This window comes from Poecilia latipinna, unplaced genomic scaffold (assembly GCF_001443285.1).
Source record: "Poecilia latipinna isolate Pla-1442-1.1 unplaced genomic scaffold, P_latipinna-1.0 Scaffold95, whole genome shotgun sequence".
Classification (NCBI taxonomy): domain Eukaryota; kingdom Metazoa; phylum Chordata; class Actinopteri; order Cyprinodontiformes; family Poeciliidae; genus Poecilia; species Poecilia latipinna.
The window spans coordinates 102,603-117,430 of NW_015112711.1; the positions used below are offsets into that span (position 1 = coordinate 102,603).

The 14,828-nt window shown below is 38.4% G+C and overlaps 2 protein-coding genes across 4 annotated transcripts in view; one reads left to right on the forward strand and one right to left on the reverse strand.

Annotated features, from left to right (window-relative positions):
• dock2 (dedicator of cytokinesis 2) overlaps positions 1–14,828 on the reverse strand; it is a 113,846-nt gene that overhangs the window by 17,590 nt on the left and 81,428 nt on the right. The window contains exons 27-34 of the mRNA XM_015025123.1: positions 5,218–5,316; positions 4,996–5,090; positions 3,013–3,091; positions 2,798–2,898; positions 2,458–2,516; positions 1,205–1,353; positions 873–958; positions 501–657 (exon numbers count right to left, since the gene is read on the reverse strand). Coding sequence (XP_014880609.1) covers positions 501–657; positions 873–958; positions 1,205–1,353; positions 2,458–2,516; positions 2,798–2,898; positions 3,013–3,091; positions 4,996–5,090; positions 5,218–5,316 — 825 coding nt within the window. The remainder of the gene's footprint in view (positions 1–500; positions 658–872; positions 959–1,204; positions 1,354–2,457; positions 2,517–2,797; positions 2,899–3,012; positions 3,092–4,995; positions 5,091–5,217; positions 5,317–14,828) is intronic.
• insyn2b (inhibitory synaptic factor family member 2B) overlaps positions 8,896–14,828 on the forward strand; it is a 33,473-nt gene continuing 27,540 nt past the window's right edge. For 2 of the 3 annotated variants that reach the window (XM_015025148.1, XM_015025154.1), the window contains exon 1: positions 8,897–12,451. Coding sequence is in view for 1 of the 3 variants with exons in the window: in XM_015025160.1 (XP_014880646.1) it covers positions 12,423–12,451 (29 nt within the window). In the remaining 2 variants the exon portion in view is untranslated. Of the gene's footprint in view, positions 12,452–14,828 lie in introns of all 3 variants that reach the window. The other variant, XM_015025160.1, reaches the window with a different exon arrangement.

Consider the following 14,828-nt stretch of genomic DNA (forward strand, 5'->3'; position numbering starts at 1 on the left):
GAACGCCCGTCTACTCTAGATTCAGTACTCACGGATTCATCTATTTGTGGACTTTTCTGCTCAATGCTTTTCCAAAATATTTGTGAAAATTTTGCCTATTTTCAGATTGTTTTTTCCCCCAATGTGCATATGAAAAATATTTAGGAAAAACAATGGAGTCAAAAAAGATTATGTTTTGTTACAATGTCACTGGCATCTCCAAAGATAAATAAACACAAGTGTTGACATAATTGTGTGAACATTTCTTGATTAAAAACAGTGTTTATTGGGTTTTTCCATTTTTTTTTTTTCTCACACGACTTAATGCGTCTGAAAGATTCAGCAAGCATAGAGCAAGAAACTTAATATAGTTTCTAACATGGAAGTATTAAGTCCAAGTTAGCTCACCTTTTATGTGCAAGTTGCTCTCTGGGAGCTAATATGCTTATAGGTCTTTTTCAAAAGCAAGTCAGTGACATCTCTGACACTTCAGGGTTTATTTTAGTGGTGTTTTTACTAACCAGGAGATTGACAGTGCAGCTCATGCGGTTGTTGCGGCTGTCATCACTCATCACGGTGCGGTAGTCAAGGAGACGAGTCAGGAGACCCTTAACCAAAGAGACAAAGTGCTGCACCTGTGGCTTCAGTGTGGATTTCTCAGCTGCGCAGTCCAACAAGCTGGTAGAGGAGAATAAGCAGCTTAATTATCAACAACCTGAAACAGGGTTTGTTTTTCTGTGCTGCTAGCTGTCTGTGTTTCTCTAGTGTTGACAGACAAAGAAAGGCAATACTAGCTGCAAAGCTTATTCTAAGGGAACAGCAAATGTAATGCTTTAAGCTGAAATATTTATTTATCATGTTTGGATTTGATGTGCTTAAATATTCAGTCCTACATGGTTTCTAGAAGTTGCATGTATCGTTCATCTCCTCCTCCACCTTCCACCTCATGATCCAACTTCAGGATTATCTCGTTTTCAAACTGTTGGGGGAAAAAAAAGTACAGGTTTGGAATCAGGGAGAGGGAAACAACAACAAAAAAATCAATTATGCAAATGCAATTAGAATGTCCCATGTTTCAGATTCAACATTGCAGGAAATCAGTGTAGTAATTTTATGTGTATGTGCTTTTGCTTTCCAACCAGTCCAGACATTTCTCTGTCATGTTCACTGTAATGGTGTTGAAATTTTGACTCCTGACTGTTTTTCATGCACAGCGCTTATCCACCTTCTGGAAGTTTCCAAACTGGACATGCTCGCAGGAGATCATGTCGAAAAAGATGGGGATCGTGGCTCTTCTCAGCTCCTCCTCAGGAATCAAAGTCATCTCCAGGATTGGACCCACCATACCAGGGATAAAACAGATCTTATGACTTCCTGCAAAAGACAAATTCATGCATAGGAATTAAGGATGTGCGATCACTGTATCGTTTCTCAGTGGCACAAAAACAAAACAGAGAGAGAGAGAGATCATAACAAGAAAATGCGATTTATCAAATTAATGATAAATTCCAATTGTTGTTTGTGAGATGGTTATTTTTGCTGTTTAAATGAGCGTTTTTCTCCATTAGTTCCACAACAGCTTCAGTAAACTTAACTATGTATTAGAAAACCAAAGTAGAAGTAATTATTGAGTGCTGATTGGAGAACATCTGCACTAATTGGTGCATCTGAAGTAGATTATAGGAAAATGTTTTGTTTTTACAGCAGCATTTGCTCTTTTGGGGTTCTGGTTGTATGCGACGGCTGCGTCGGCGAACAGACTGTGTTCAATTTCTACAAACTTTCTCTTAATCATCCCTTTTGTCACGATAAATACTAGAAATATCTCCAGAAAATCTGAAGCGCACAGCAACCATTTTTAATGTGAGTATTCCAACTAATCCTAAACATGAACTTACACTCACTACTCATATAATTAAAGTGCTTACAAGCTTTGCTGTGAAAACCTATAGCACTGTGGCATAAAAAACACCTGCAAGTGTCACTGCTTTTGCTCGTGTGTTATATCTAAAAAATGTGATAAAATGGTTTTGCGCTAACGTGCTTTTCTGAGCCTTTGACCTCGTCTTGAAATCACCTTTAGACCTTTGAACTTGAGTTTAAGAAGCCCTGAACTGGACCTTTGACACAGTTTAGTTCTATTGTTTCCTATGGGAGATCCTGTGTCTTGGTATAAGCATGCTTTGGGGTTTTGTGAAAAACAAGGACAAAGAAAACGCACAAAAAAAGCACAAGAAACCCAAAATACATTGTGCGGTCTCTGTTGGATCCCTTTTACTTTCTTTCAACTAATTCCCAGAGTCTCTGCGCACAAAACTGACAAAAGCGTTCCCCTTTTCTTTTAAGTCTGGTTTTCGCAGTATTTACCACATTTGCATCTCTATTTTAGCATGCAGCATCACCTGAGTGCTCTGGGTTTTAAATTTAAATCTGCGAATCTTCTGTAAAAACTTTGCACAATTCATTACAGCTTCTCACCAAGTTTGTACCAGATGTCACGTATAGCGAAGCCAATGAGCCTTCTCATATCTCCATATCTGAAAGAAAAATGTGCAAGAGTGAGAATAAAAAGGAAAGCACATACAAATTGATAAGAGGGGAAAAGTCATCCCCTCAGTTTGCAACAATTACCTAATCAATACTTATTTTCACCTTCAGAAACTGAACATCCCCTTAGGAAAGATAATGCGGCGCTGCTCTACCTCAACTGAATTGATCTCCTGTCTACAGGTAACAGAGGCTCTTAATAGGTAGCGCCATTAGCGCAAACGGAGCAGATGTGGTAAAAAAGGAGGAAATTAAATGTTTGCACTCTCACTTGACCAGAATCTTGTTCCTTTTGGTTGGAGAGAAATGCTGAAGCTGCAGAGACTCTTGAGTAATAAACGCCACTGCCAAGTGGAAGTAGTTATTCCACAGCTATGGAGACGGAGAGAGCAGAGAAAGTCTTCAGGAAGCATAATAAACACTGCAACAGAAAAACGATCACAGCCGCATAATATTTTTTATGTACTGTATACAAAATACAATAACCTGCACTTCGAAGTCATCATTAGTCAGGAACTTTTGGTTCATTGTGTCAGCGTAGGTATTGATGGCTCTCAGGAACACCCTAAAGGACGAATCAATGTTAAAAATGAATGTATTCATGTTATATTGTTTGGTCCAACTGTAGTATGGGATATTTCCAATGGTACTCTAATTTTTGTTTTATTCAAACGCTAGACTTAATGTCTTTGGTTTTCTTTCCTAATTAATTCCAAATTTTGTGAATAAAGTGGAACTTTTAAGATGGACGACCACAGATGCTCTTATTAACATTCTTATAAACTAAAAATGTTTTCGAACAGAAAGCAATGTAGAAGGAATGAAATTCTGGCATAACACTGATTGGATGTTCGAAAACTCTTGGAATCAGAAAAGATGAGGTTTATTAAAATTGCCAAATTTCCTTGGATGAAACCACCTTTTTTCAGTTAATAGGGTATGGCTGGAATCTCCCATCTCCCATGTTTGGGATAATTTTACAACTGGAAGACCCAATTATGTCCAAGTTTAAATCATCTAACAGTTGAGTTTAGATATTGTTAAAATCATTCTAAGCTTAAACGCAAAACGCTTATTCATCAAATATACTTTTTTTTTTTTTAATCATTTTGTCCAAACTGCTCAATCTTTGCAGGATGTGATGATAAAGCTTTTCTCCTGAAGGGACTGGACTTGTTCATGTAAGCAGCTACAAATTCCAGTTGAGCTTGATTTAGTTTACTTTTTTTTTTACTGGCCAGGACCTTCTCAGTGCATGACGATGTAACACATGCTTCACTGCAGACAGTGACAATGGTGCTTCATCTACTTCTAGTGAGATTCGGTCAGGTTAGAGTCCTGGTGATCCCTGGGTTGTTCCTGAACACACTTACACATTGCCGTTCATCTGAGTGTGACAGTTTGGGTCAGATGATTGAAACTTAGGGGTATTTTGATATTTGCAAACATGCTAAGTGCACTTAAAAACTAATTTTGGATCTAAATAGACTGACGTTACATGTTTAGAATGATCTCATATACACTTGTGAAGGCAATTAATATTTTTGAAATTAATTAAATCTGTTAGATGAATGAACATTTCATTAAAGACCCATATTTAAAATAAAAATCAGATCCGTGATAAATGGATCACGGACATTGGCACTGCAATGATCAATAACAAAACTAATCCTGTGTGAGAACAAAAAAAAAAAAAAAGAATTCAATGAATAAAAATGTGTAGTGCATTAAAAACAGTTTTTTTTTTCTCTAGATAAGGAATTTCATGGCGTTTCATACTGTAAACTGCTTTTTCAGGGTTTTTTTTAAACTATTGCTATTCTTCTATGCCGGCAGAAGCATGACAGCAGCTCGACACACTGAGTGCAGAGGTATCAGTGAGATGTTATTTAATGCATTTTTGAACTTAAGGAGAAACTGCTTCCAGCCTCTTTTGGCCCAAAAACTATCTATCATCATTATCCAGAGCCAAATGACATCCACTCTCATTCCCCCTCTTCCTACATTTTCTATGTAGTGGCACTCAAATGCTATATTTGCACACTTCTTCCCAAGTCCTAGTCTACAGAGTGAGTTGTTCTTCTTTTTTACTTCACTTTCTCTTCCACCTATTGGCTTCACAGCTTTAGCCTCCCCTCTGGCTCCTTTCATTGATAGATTTTTGCTCCATCAGTCGGCGCACACCAGCGTATTTGTCACATCAGCCGTTTTCATCATTACAGCCCTGATCCCGGCTTCACTATCTCTAACTCATCTCAGTGTGGGTTAGTGCAGATGAACAATTCATTGTGGATGTTGACAGTCCTTTAAGATGTAGCGCCATGCCTCATGGGTCGAACAGCAGGCCGTATAGCAGGGCTGCTGTGGCTTATTTAGCAGAATGAAGGGATCTCGCGATTGTGCATCGTCCAACCTCTAGGCCCTGTGTAAATGCAAGCATGTCAGCTTTGCTCATTATGAAGTACCGACCTGTTCTGCACCATGATCATGGCCATCCAGTCAGAGGGATATACATGTTTCCCAATCAGGTCCTTGAAAAGCAGGAAGGACTCCATCAGGAAGTCCTGCGATTAAAACGAAAAAAAAAAGTGAATCACTTCCTATAAAACCTTCAGCAATCTAGTTGAAAAGATTGCTTATTGCCTGCAAATTTGGAGGTGTGCGTGTGTGTGTGTGTGTGTGTGAAGTTACCACTAGATCAGTAGTTCCAGTAAAGGTTTCTATGTACGTGGCATAATGACGATCATCCATCTGACTCAGGATAGCTGTCATGCAGGCAACAACTCTCGACTAAAAGAGGTAAAACAAAATAAAACAGAAGGAGGGGAAAAGGCAACATTACTTTTCTTGAAGGTTTTCACCTGAAGCCAAGAACTGAAAAAAACAAAACAAACAAAAAAAAAAAACAATTGTTGCTCCATCTTGTTTCAGGTAAGGAGACACCTGCAGACACCAGCTCTGCCGCTCGGTAAGTTATGACATTAGCATTCCAGTCAAAAAGCGTCAACGAGATCGTGCTGCAGGATGGCAGTCTCAGCAGGAAAACGTGTTATGCCTGATGTTATTTTTAAAGTGCCTGCATGTGCCAACAAGAGGGCAACGAAATGTTATTCCCAAATTATCATAATTGCTATAAACAAACAAAACCATTGCCAAGGGGACCGGCGGTCTTTTCTATTTCTAGATTACCTTCATAGGCTTACATGAGACAGAGGGAAGATTTATCAGAGGTTTATGTAAGAGTCAAACACACAAGGCACTAAAGCTGCCCAAATTTTAATTTGAGAAAAGCGGCAGACTTCAATTCGGTGTGAATATGGTCAAAATAAGGAATGTTATGTAATGGATAAAACTGCTTTAATACTACAAGTACATAATAACAGCAACATTATGTAGTGAAATGGTAGCAAAATCATAGCTTCAAATTTAACAATTTTTTGTCAGTAGTGTACACATACTTTGACATTTTATTTTATCTTATTCAATCAATGCAAATGCAACAATACAAAGTTTTTCTGCATTATTAGTGATCATTATATTTTATATTATATTTACATTAACATTATATTATTTTTAATGCTCTTTTTGACTGCAGCTGGATACCAGAAGTGTTGGTATATTCTAATGTTGCATAGCAATTATTTTAGTAATTACATTAAATTAGCAAGTTATTACATTATCACAAAGTAAATGTGAGATTGTTACCATATTGTGACTGAAATGTAATAAAAAAATAAAAAAAAACATCTACAAATGTTTTTCAAATTATGGTTTACCGGTAGTTTTTTTTTTTTTTTTTTTTTTCTTTATGAACATTTACATTAAACATAAAAATAGAGATTGAGAGCAAGTAGCTAGTCTGGTATGTAGGTCTCCCTAACCCTTACTTGGACAAATTTTCATTTTTTGTATTATCATTAAATAGTGATTAAAAATTCTGACCACCTAATCAAGATATCATCTGGACATTAACAGGAGCACAGAATCAAAAGCCTTGGTTTGACGCTGCTCTTATTTGTCCGTTTTCTTCCTCTGCTTGAGTGCTTCCAGATCTTTAACTCAAATCCACATAAAGATCACAAATCTGTTCCACAGAGCCCCACAGATGTACAGGTATTTCTGCATGCCAGCGCTTGGGTGAAATTATCCACCAGAGCTGGCAGCGAAAAAGGGGAGGCAAGCAAAAGAGAAGAGAGATGATGGATGGCTAATTGAGGATGAGAGATGAACGGCATCCAGTGCGGTGACAGCTTTCACCTTTTCCCGTCGCATCAAAATAAGTAGGGTATGTATAATTTGTTCTTTTTTTTCTCTCTCTTTTCGCTCTGAAGGAGAAAACCGGAAGCTTGTCACAATAATAATCAAATAGAGACCCATAAATTGACACTAGAGCGTCTATTCAATTACATGAAAAGGCTCATTAAATAAATATGTCACTGGATATGAAGACTCCAAGATTCTAAAAGGAATCTGTTTGAACTTGGTGCACGAGAAGCCATTTTCTCATGCTAACTTCTGCAATTTAGTGACACCAGAGACCACTTCTGAAGACTCGCATCTTTTATCTCTCTCTTCTCTTTCTCTACTCCTCCTCTCCTGCATGCTCCCCTATTAAATGTGCCAGGAGACCATTTTAATCTGACATCTAAGCACTGACTAATTACCGGACGTATCCCGTTACTCAACTACCTTAATTTTATTTCTAAACTCAGTGGTGATATTAATATAATCAACTTCTGGCTTTAAAATCCAACTCCACTGTTATTGTCCATTCCAAAGAGATAAATGTGGGAGTTTGATCTATTTATACAATTTTATGTGTCTACCATCCCGCAAATACTCGGCATCTACAGACAGGACTGAACAGGACAATTAACTCAAGTCTGCCTTTCTCTTCAATTGCTTCCTCTTTAGTGTGCAGCCACTGAACAGTAACAAGATTAGGAACCCACCCACGCACTTGGTCACTTACCGATATTATTTGACGGAGGATTTTCGCCTCCATGATCACTCTGTGTGTGTGTGTGTGTGTGTGTTTGCCTGTGCATGTCTGCAAATTAAAGTGCAGGTCATGTGCTGCATTGTCCTATTTCACTGTAATCACTATCCTCTGAAGACCTATCAGAGAATAGGTCTAAATGCTCAAGGGGGCAAACTGTTTGTCTGCGCTCTAAATAATGTGTTTCATTAGCACCTTCAAGGAGATGCTAAAAAGTTTGGAGAGCACATTTGCCAGCTGTGTATTAATAAAGCCATCACCGGTGTCAAAAGAGGGATTTCAGGGCTCGTTGAGGCAATGTCCTTCACTCCCATCCTCTCACGCTGGTCAGAGTTGATTAAAACATATTAAAAGCTGTAATTTCTAACTTGCCTTGAAATGACATTTCCTTGAAAAATGTCTGCAATATAGACAAAAATGAAAAAAAAAAAAAAATATATATATATATATATATATATATATATATATTCAGCTTTACTACAGTAAAAAACCCCAGAAGCCACAGAGTATACTTTATGGTGGAAATTGGTTGAATTTTACAACATAATGACATTTTTTAGTATCAGTTTACACACAGCGGTGACAGGAATATATAAATATTTAAGCCTCGCTGTGGTACTGAGGAAAAAGTTAAGAAAAGGGTATAATCGAAATGCTGAAAAACTTTTTTTTTTTTTTTTTTCGGAAAGAAAACTTTTAGTCATTGTAATAGGCAAAGTGGAAATGTGTGCTGACACGGCCACTGCTGCATGGACAGCAACGGTGAAGCGCAGATGTATTCGTACGAATCCCGTTCATGACGCTGAACAGATGAAACGAGCACGTGTACATGTTAACGTTCAGCCTTTAAACTGACTGGTTTGATTAAATGTTTTACCTGCCAGCTTACAGTTGCTGGTTAGCTCTTCTTTCATGCTCCTGCACTAAATGATAAAACATTTAGACCAAGCTAAATAAATAAATGAGAAACACAGCGCAGCTAGAAAAAGATCGCTGCACTTCTGAGGCACGCTAGTGTTCACTGGCTCATTAAATATACATGGGTATTTTCTCACAATACACAATTGTATTTATATTTTACATTTACAGCGAAATTAATTCAATATCAGGTTCTGGTAGTGAGAACAGAGTTTTTTGTCTGTCTAGAAGCTATGTGTTTAAAAGTGTGCAGAAATATGCACCCATATTTGAGTTGTTGCAACGTTTCTACATAAAATACTGTTAAAGTTCGTCTTAAAACCCATCTATTTTATTTGGCTTTCAACTCCAGCAAGATCTAGTTTTAAATTGTATCTCTTTGTTTTTAAACTGTAAGTTTTTAATTTTTAATTTTATTGTTATGTTGTGTTTTGATGTGCAGCACTTTGTATCAGCTGTGGTTGTTTTAAAGTGCTTTATAAATAAAGTTGGTATGGTATGGTATAAACCCTCTCTCCCTCACCCTGACCAATTTATGCACAACTTACATTTGAAATTTATGAGTAAAGGCAATCTTCCTCCTGGATTTATTTTAATTTAATTTGCCAAAGTTTAATTGTACACATTAAGCATCCCCTAGAGATACTCGGGGAGGGGGGTGGCATTAAATCACAATTAATGCAATTTAAAACTAAGCAGGAAGAGTTTATAACCCAAAGAAATGTGTGTCACATGGACCAGCACGATTCCTACCAGTGTTGAAAAGGGAGGTGATTTTCACATTGCGTATGAAGCATTTAAACTTTTTTAAAAAAAAAGACAGGATGTCATCACACAGCTAAAACCTGAATACAGGAGACAGTAAAGTAAGCATTAAAATAACACATCGAAACATCGTAACTATGACTAGGTTTAACAAGCAGAAAGATTAGGTTTGAATTGTGTCTCCTTTCTACCTTTTCCTCTTTTCTTTCCATCTTCCATCCTTTATTGCTCCATTTGAAGCTTCCTCCCAGGTGGGAAATCATTACATGGCTCACAACTGTGATTTTCCAATATTTTTATTTTTTTATTTTTAAACAGAACACCTAAAAAATAAAAAAGCCTTGCTGGGAGCCTGCGGCACCTCTCCAGACACAAACTTGTCTTTGACCTCGCTCTATTACACACAAACACACATGAGCCTGCATGTTTCCCCAGACCCAGAGGGTGAGATATAAAGCTAAGGGGGCCTAGAGGTAGAGATGGATTGTCAGGTGGTTTAATTAGAGCTGCAGTGAGTATTTGTCTGAGACAAAGATTTAGGGGGGTCTCTTTGCATTTGGAGCATGAACGTGAACATAGCGGTCTGGTAAGGAAACAGATCAATGTGTCCTCATTTTTTTTTTTTTTCTTTTCCCCCCCTCAAGTCAAGAGCAAGGAGACAAATTCAGGTGATACTAATAGGAGAGAGAAAAACTAGGAAAGGAGGGAGTTCAAGGAGAACGGAATAAAAGTGTGCAGATGAGAGGGCAGGAGGACTAGAAAAATGGGATCGAATGAGATATATGCAAGCTAAAATACGGAGATTTTTCTCTTTCTCCTGCCTACACAGCGCGCTCCTTCTCCTCCCTTCTCCGTCTCTCTCTTTGACAATGACATCCTTCTCCTCTCATCCTGCACTCCAGAATCAAATAGCTGTGACCATGCTCTAACACAGCTATCACTCGCATCAGACCCCTCTTGCCGCTTCAGCCTGCATGTGTGTGCACAACCCCATTTACATCGGTACAAGCGCGCGTACAGGAGCTGTTCTCTCTCTCACTAGAGGTCAAGCGAAACACAACACAAGGTGAGTCAACCACTTTGCCGTGGCGCATATATCACTGGTTATTTTCAGATAAGGGAGGGGGGTTTCGCCGGGGACACTCATGAGGATGCTGCATCAGAGAAACACTCGGTGAATAGTAACTGAAATCTCACTCAGGATGTTGGGGGAAGTCTAGAAACATTAATACACAAATACATTTAGGGACTGACACAACTTCAGCTGGCTCGTCTTTGAAGACACTCGTGCTTCTTGAAATTCTTTTAGGGTTTTGTCACATTTTTGTTGGGAATTTATGCGGCTAGATCGGGACAAAGGGAATTTGTCACTGAACTGGAACACAAATCATGTTTTTCAAGGTTCTGTCAAATACAAAATCTGAAAAATGTGACACATTTTTATTTCGACTGGATGAAGAGCATCTGTGAAGATGAGTTGTGTCGTCTTGCATATGATTTTTTTTTTTTTAATCAGATTTAGGTCAGCGCTGGCTGTACATGAAGGGCTGTGGTGCTGCTCTAAGCGAGCAGTCTCGGTCACGTTTTCATCCACCATGCTACTGTTTTTAAAAAGCAAACCAAGGCATGATGCTGCCACCACCGTGCCTTCATTGTCTGTTGGGGGGATCTTATCTTTTGCATTTTTTTGCAGTAAACCACAGAAGTGACTTCTCGTTATTCTCTTTTACAAATTTAACAGTCCTGCCACTCTTCCATTCAAAATCAGATTTTGTGGGGTGGTGCTGTGAACACGTTCTCTCCCCAAAGCTGCAGCTCCTGCAGAGATACTGACAGCTTCTTTGTTTCTCAGATGAATGGTCCGATTGCCTCATAGCCCAAGCTTTTTTCAAACTTCTCTGCTTCTTTATCCCTGACTTGTCTGGCGGGTTCACTGATGCCGTTTACTCTCTCATGTTCTCTAACAAACCTTCAAGGTGTTCACAGAGCAGCCGTTAATTTCCTAAACTACACACACATTGACCATATTAACTAATTAAATGACTTCTGAAGGCAGCTGGTTTCGCTGGATTTAATTCTGAGTTTTCAGTAAATTATTGGGTGTGTGTGATAAGGGTAAGAAAATGCAGACAAAGTTGAAGGGATACGAGTAGTTTTGCAAGAAACCTCGACATTCAGAAAAATGCGTTCAAAGTATGTTTGAAATTTTAATGAAAAAAAAAACAACTAAAGATCTATTTCATAATTCAGACAAACGAGAAAATTAATTAGCAATCAGAGAGTTTCTGCCACACTGAGAAGACAAAGTAATCATCATTACGCATAATTTCAGGCTGACGCGGTGTTTACTTTTACCATCTTTTTTTTTTTTTTTTTTTACTGTCAGAAGAAAGTGATGTCATCCGCAGCAGGAACGAATGTTGGCACAGACACACGATCAGATCAAAGCAGGATGAGTGGCAGGAACGGCGAAGGCAGAGTATTAGGTGTGAGTAAGGAACAAAGATAAAAGAGGAGAACCGGATGGAGATAAGAGGTAGAAATGGGGCAAAAACGAGGCTAGAGAGCATTAGAGAACGTATCGGTGAACGTAAGTCACTAAGTGAGCAGTAGTAGACTGTTCAGCCAGAAAAGCAAGTGACCCAAGCAACAGTGCACATTTCAGTGTATGCATGTGTGCGTGCGTGCGCGTGCGTGCGTGTGTGTGTGCGTGTGTGTGTGTGTGTGTCCTGGCTCGACTCCCAGGAGCAGACACTTCTGTGCTGCCAAAGTTTAACTGGGTCCATTCTCGTGCCACGGTTGATGTAGTGAACTACACCAGAACTACAGCATTCCACTGGGATAAGCCTCTAAAAGGGAATACCATGGAAAAAGATTGAGTCAAAGAAGGGGTTCTAATAACAGAGCGACAGGATTTAAGGAAAAAACAAACAAAACAGATATACGCAAGAGTTAATGAGAAAATTGCAGTAGGTAGAAGCAGAGATAGAAATCGATTAAGGAGAGGAAGAAGGAGAGGGAGGTAGAGATGAAGAGAGAGAGAGAGGGAGGGAGGGAGAGAATCACTGGGCTCCACGAGGATCAGCAGCGTCAGAATGAGACGGGGAGAGATAGAGAGCGGTAAAGAGTCAGGAGAGGAGAGGAGAGAGCGCTGGCGAGGACTAAAGGACTACCAGCTACAAGAGAGACACACCAAGAAGGAGGGAGGAAAAGCATGCTGACCAAGGAGGAGCACAAGAAACGGTAAGTGACTCTGAAACAAGAGCAAAGAAAGCTGTTAGAGAATATTACTGAGTGTGGAGTGGAGTGTGTATAGAGGAGAGACGGCATAAAAGCTTACAAGGTACTTTTATATCCAGGACTGTATTGACCCTCTCAGGAATATTCCCCCCGTTTCAGAGCACTTCATTTAAGATTAAAGACGCTGGCTGGATATTTGAATGGAGGGAACTGGGACTGTTTGGAAGCAGCTGCAACAGTAGGAAAAAAAAATAAAAATCTGCGCTGTACAACTAAATAGCAGAAAACATTGTCTGACTTGTGTCTGTTTAGTTTTTATAGTTTTATTGGTCTATTTATACTTACAAAACCTGTATGTTGAGTTTAAGATGTGCATTCATGTGTTTTCATTAAGAAGGTTATGTGATGACATCAACACTGAGCTTCACTGTAAGTATGTGGGAATTAAATCACATCCATCTGAAACAGCAGGATGTGATGCATATGACTGCATCGGTTTCCGTTTGCATACAGTGTGTGTGTGTGTGTGTGTGTGTGTGTGTGTGTGTGTGTGTTGGTACGCTCAGCGGGTGCTTATTTTTTGCATGTTCTATTCTACAATATTAATGATGTTTCTTTTAGCTTTTATTGAGGATTCTAAACCTTCATGTGTGGAAGTGTGTGTGTGTGTGTGTTTCTCTTAATTGTTATTGAAAGCCACTGAGCTGGTCGTCAGGGCAGCAGGTGTAGCTTTAAAATCACTCGTGAACTCTAATGTGTCTGCGATGTGTGCAGCCAAGGTAAGCCTTTGACTTTGGAGACATAAATCCGGTTAATGTGGCCGCGTCACAGCAACGTGTCTTCCTTTCTTGTGTCCTACTAATGTAAGTAAGTGAATTCTAATGTTCAAGTTATGGTTGGAGCACTTAGCAGCTACTGTTGGTGTTAGGTCAACCCAAGGTAAATGCACGCTCAAATGATTTAAACAGGACGATGAGTACATTATGAGATAACACGCGAATGTACTGCAGAGGCAGTCTGGATATATGACCTGTGACCCTAAAATGTCTGCAACCTTCTCAGTTTAAAATACAGCTCTGGACACAGTATGAGCTAAAACATTACAGGGCAAGATTTACTAGGCTTGTACCAACAGCGTGTGAAACTGAAAAGTGACAGATTCCTTCGCTTTCTTTCGATTGTTCTAAATTTCCTGACTAACTGCATGATGTGCAAATCCAGAATTTGCTGATAATCTGTTTATCTGTGCGCTTCTGCAAAACCCCTAAGAGAAGTACTTTCCCTAATACTCGAGAGCTGTCAAAGTTGTTTTGCTTTTGGATCAAATTCTCTCTTTTTTTTTTTTTCTCTCCAGAGTTATTTGTTGATTGCTGCAAAACGCTCAGTTCCAAATTCACTTTCACGTCTTCAACATGAACACTCCCTCAGAATCTTTTTTTTTATTTTTGAGCAAAACCGATGTTGGACTCTTTATTGAGGCGAGTTTTACTCTTCCATGTACAAACATCTGCTGTTTGTTCATTGCTCCAGCACAGTTTAATGGTGCTGCAGCACACCAATGCCAGTGGAGAAAATTATAAGCTCTTCTGCTGTCAATGTGGGCTCTGCTTACAGTTTTGCCCAGAGGACACGCATTTTTATCTGAACATTTCCTTGATTTTGTCCATTTAATTTCTAATGAGACTTTTGATGCTGACTGTTGCTGTAATCTTCCTATTTTCCGACAGAGTCTCTCTTAAAATGTTCAGTTGCACCAAACATGTTCTCAAGCCCAATCTGATTTTTTTTTAGGCCGAAATCTGTTTTTTTTTTTTGTTTTGTTTTTTTGTTTTGGTGCAACTTGCTGATTCTTATTTTGACCGATACTGATTTTCGACTCAAAGGGCTGCAACATGTCAAGGAATAAAACTAATGAATGGTGGTAATATTCTTAAATTGAGCAAAAAAAAAAAAAATAAATAAATAAAAATAAAAATAAAAGATAAAAAATATCCTCAAGTGATATTTTTTTTGTTTTTTTTGTTGAATTTAAAAAAAAGTGAATTGTTGTTTGATAAGTTCATAGGCCAGAAAAAAAAGGTTTGGGTTTGAGATGAGATGTAATTAACAAAATGATAACCAAAAAAAAAAAAAAGAGAGAGAGAGAAGTTTTTTATAGACTTGAGCTGCTGATTATTGATTAGAGGAGTTCAAATGAAATAAACAAAAATGATAATTCTGCTCCGATAATGGGAATATTCCAATAACGGTAAAAAATAATCTAAAAGTAAAATAAATAAGTGATAAAAGGATAATTAAAGCTTTTAAATATCAAAAGGTTTGTTTCCCCATCACATTTTTTTTTTTTGCTTGTTTTACGTCAATAGCATTCATTATTATT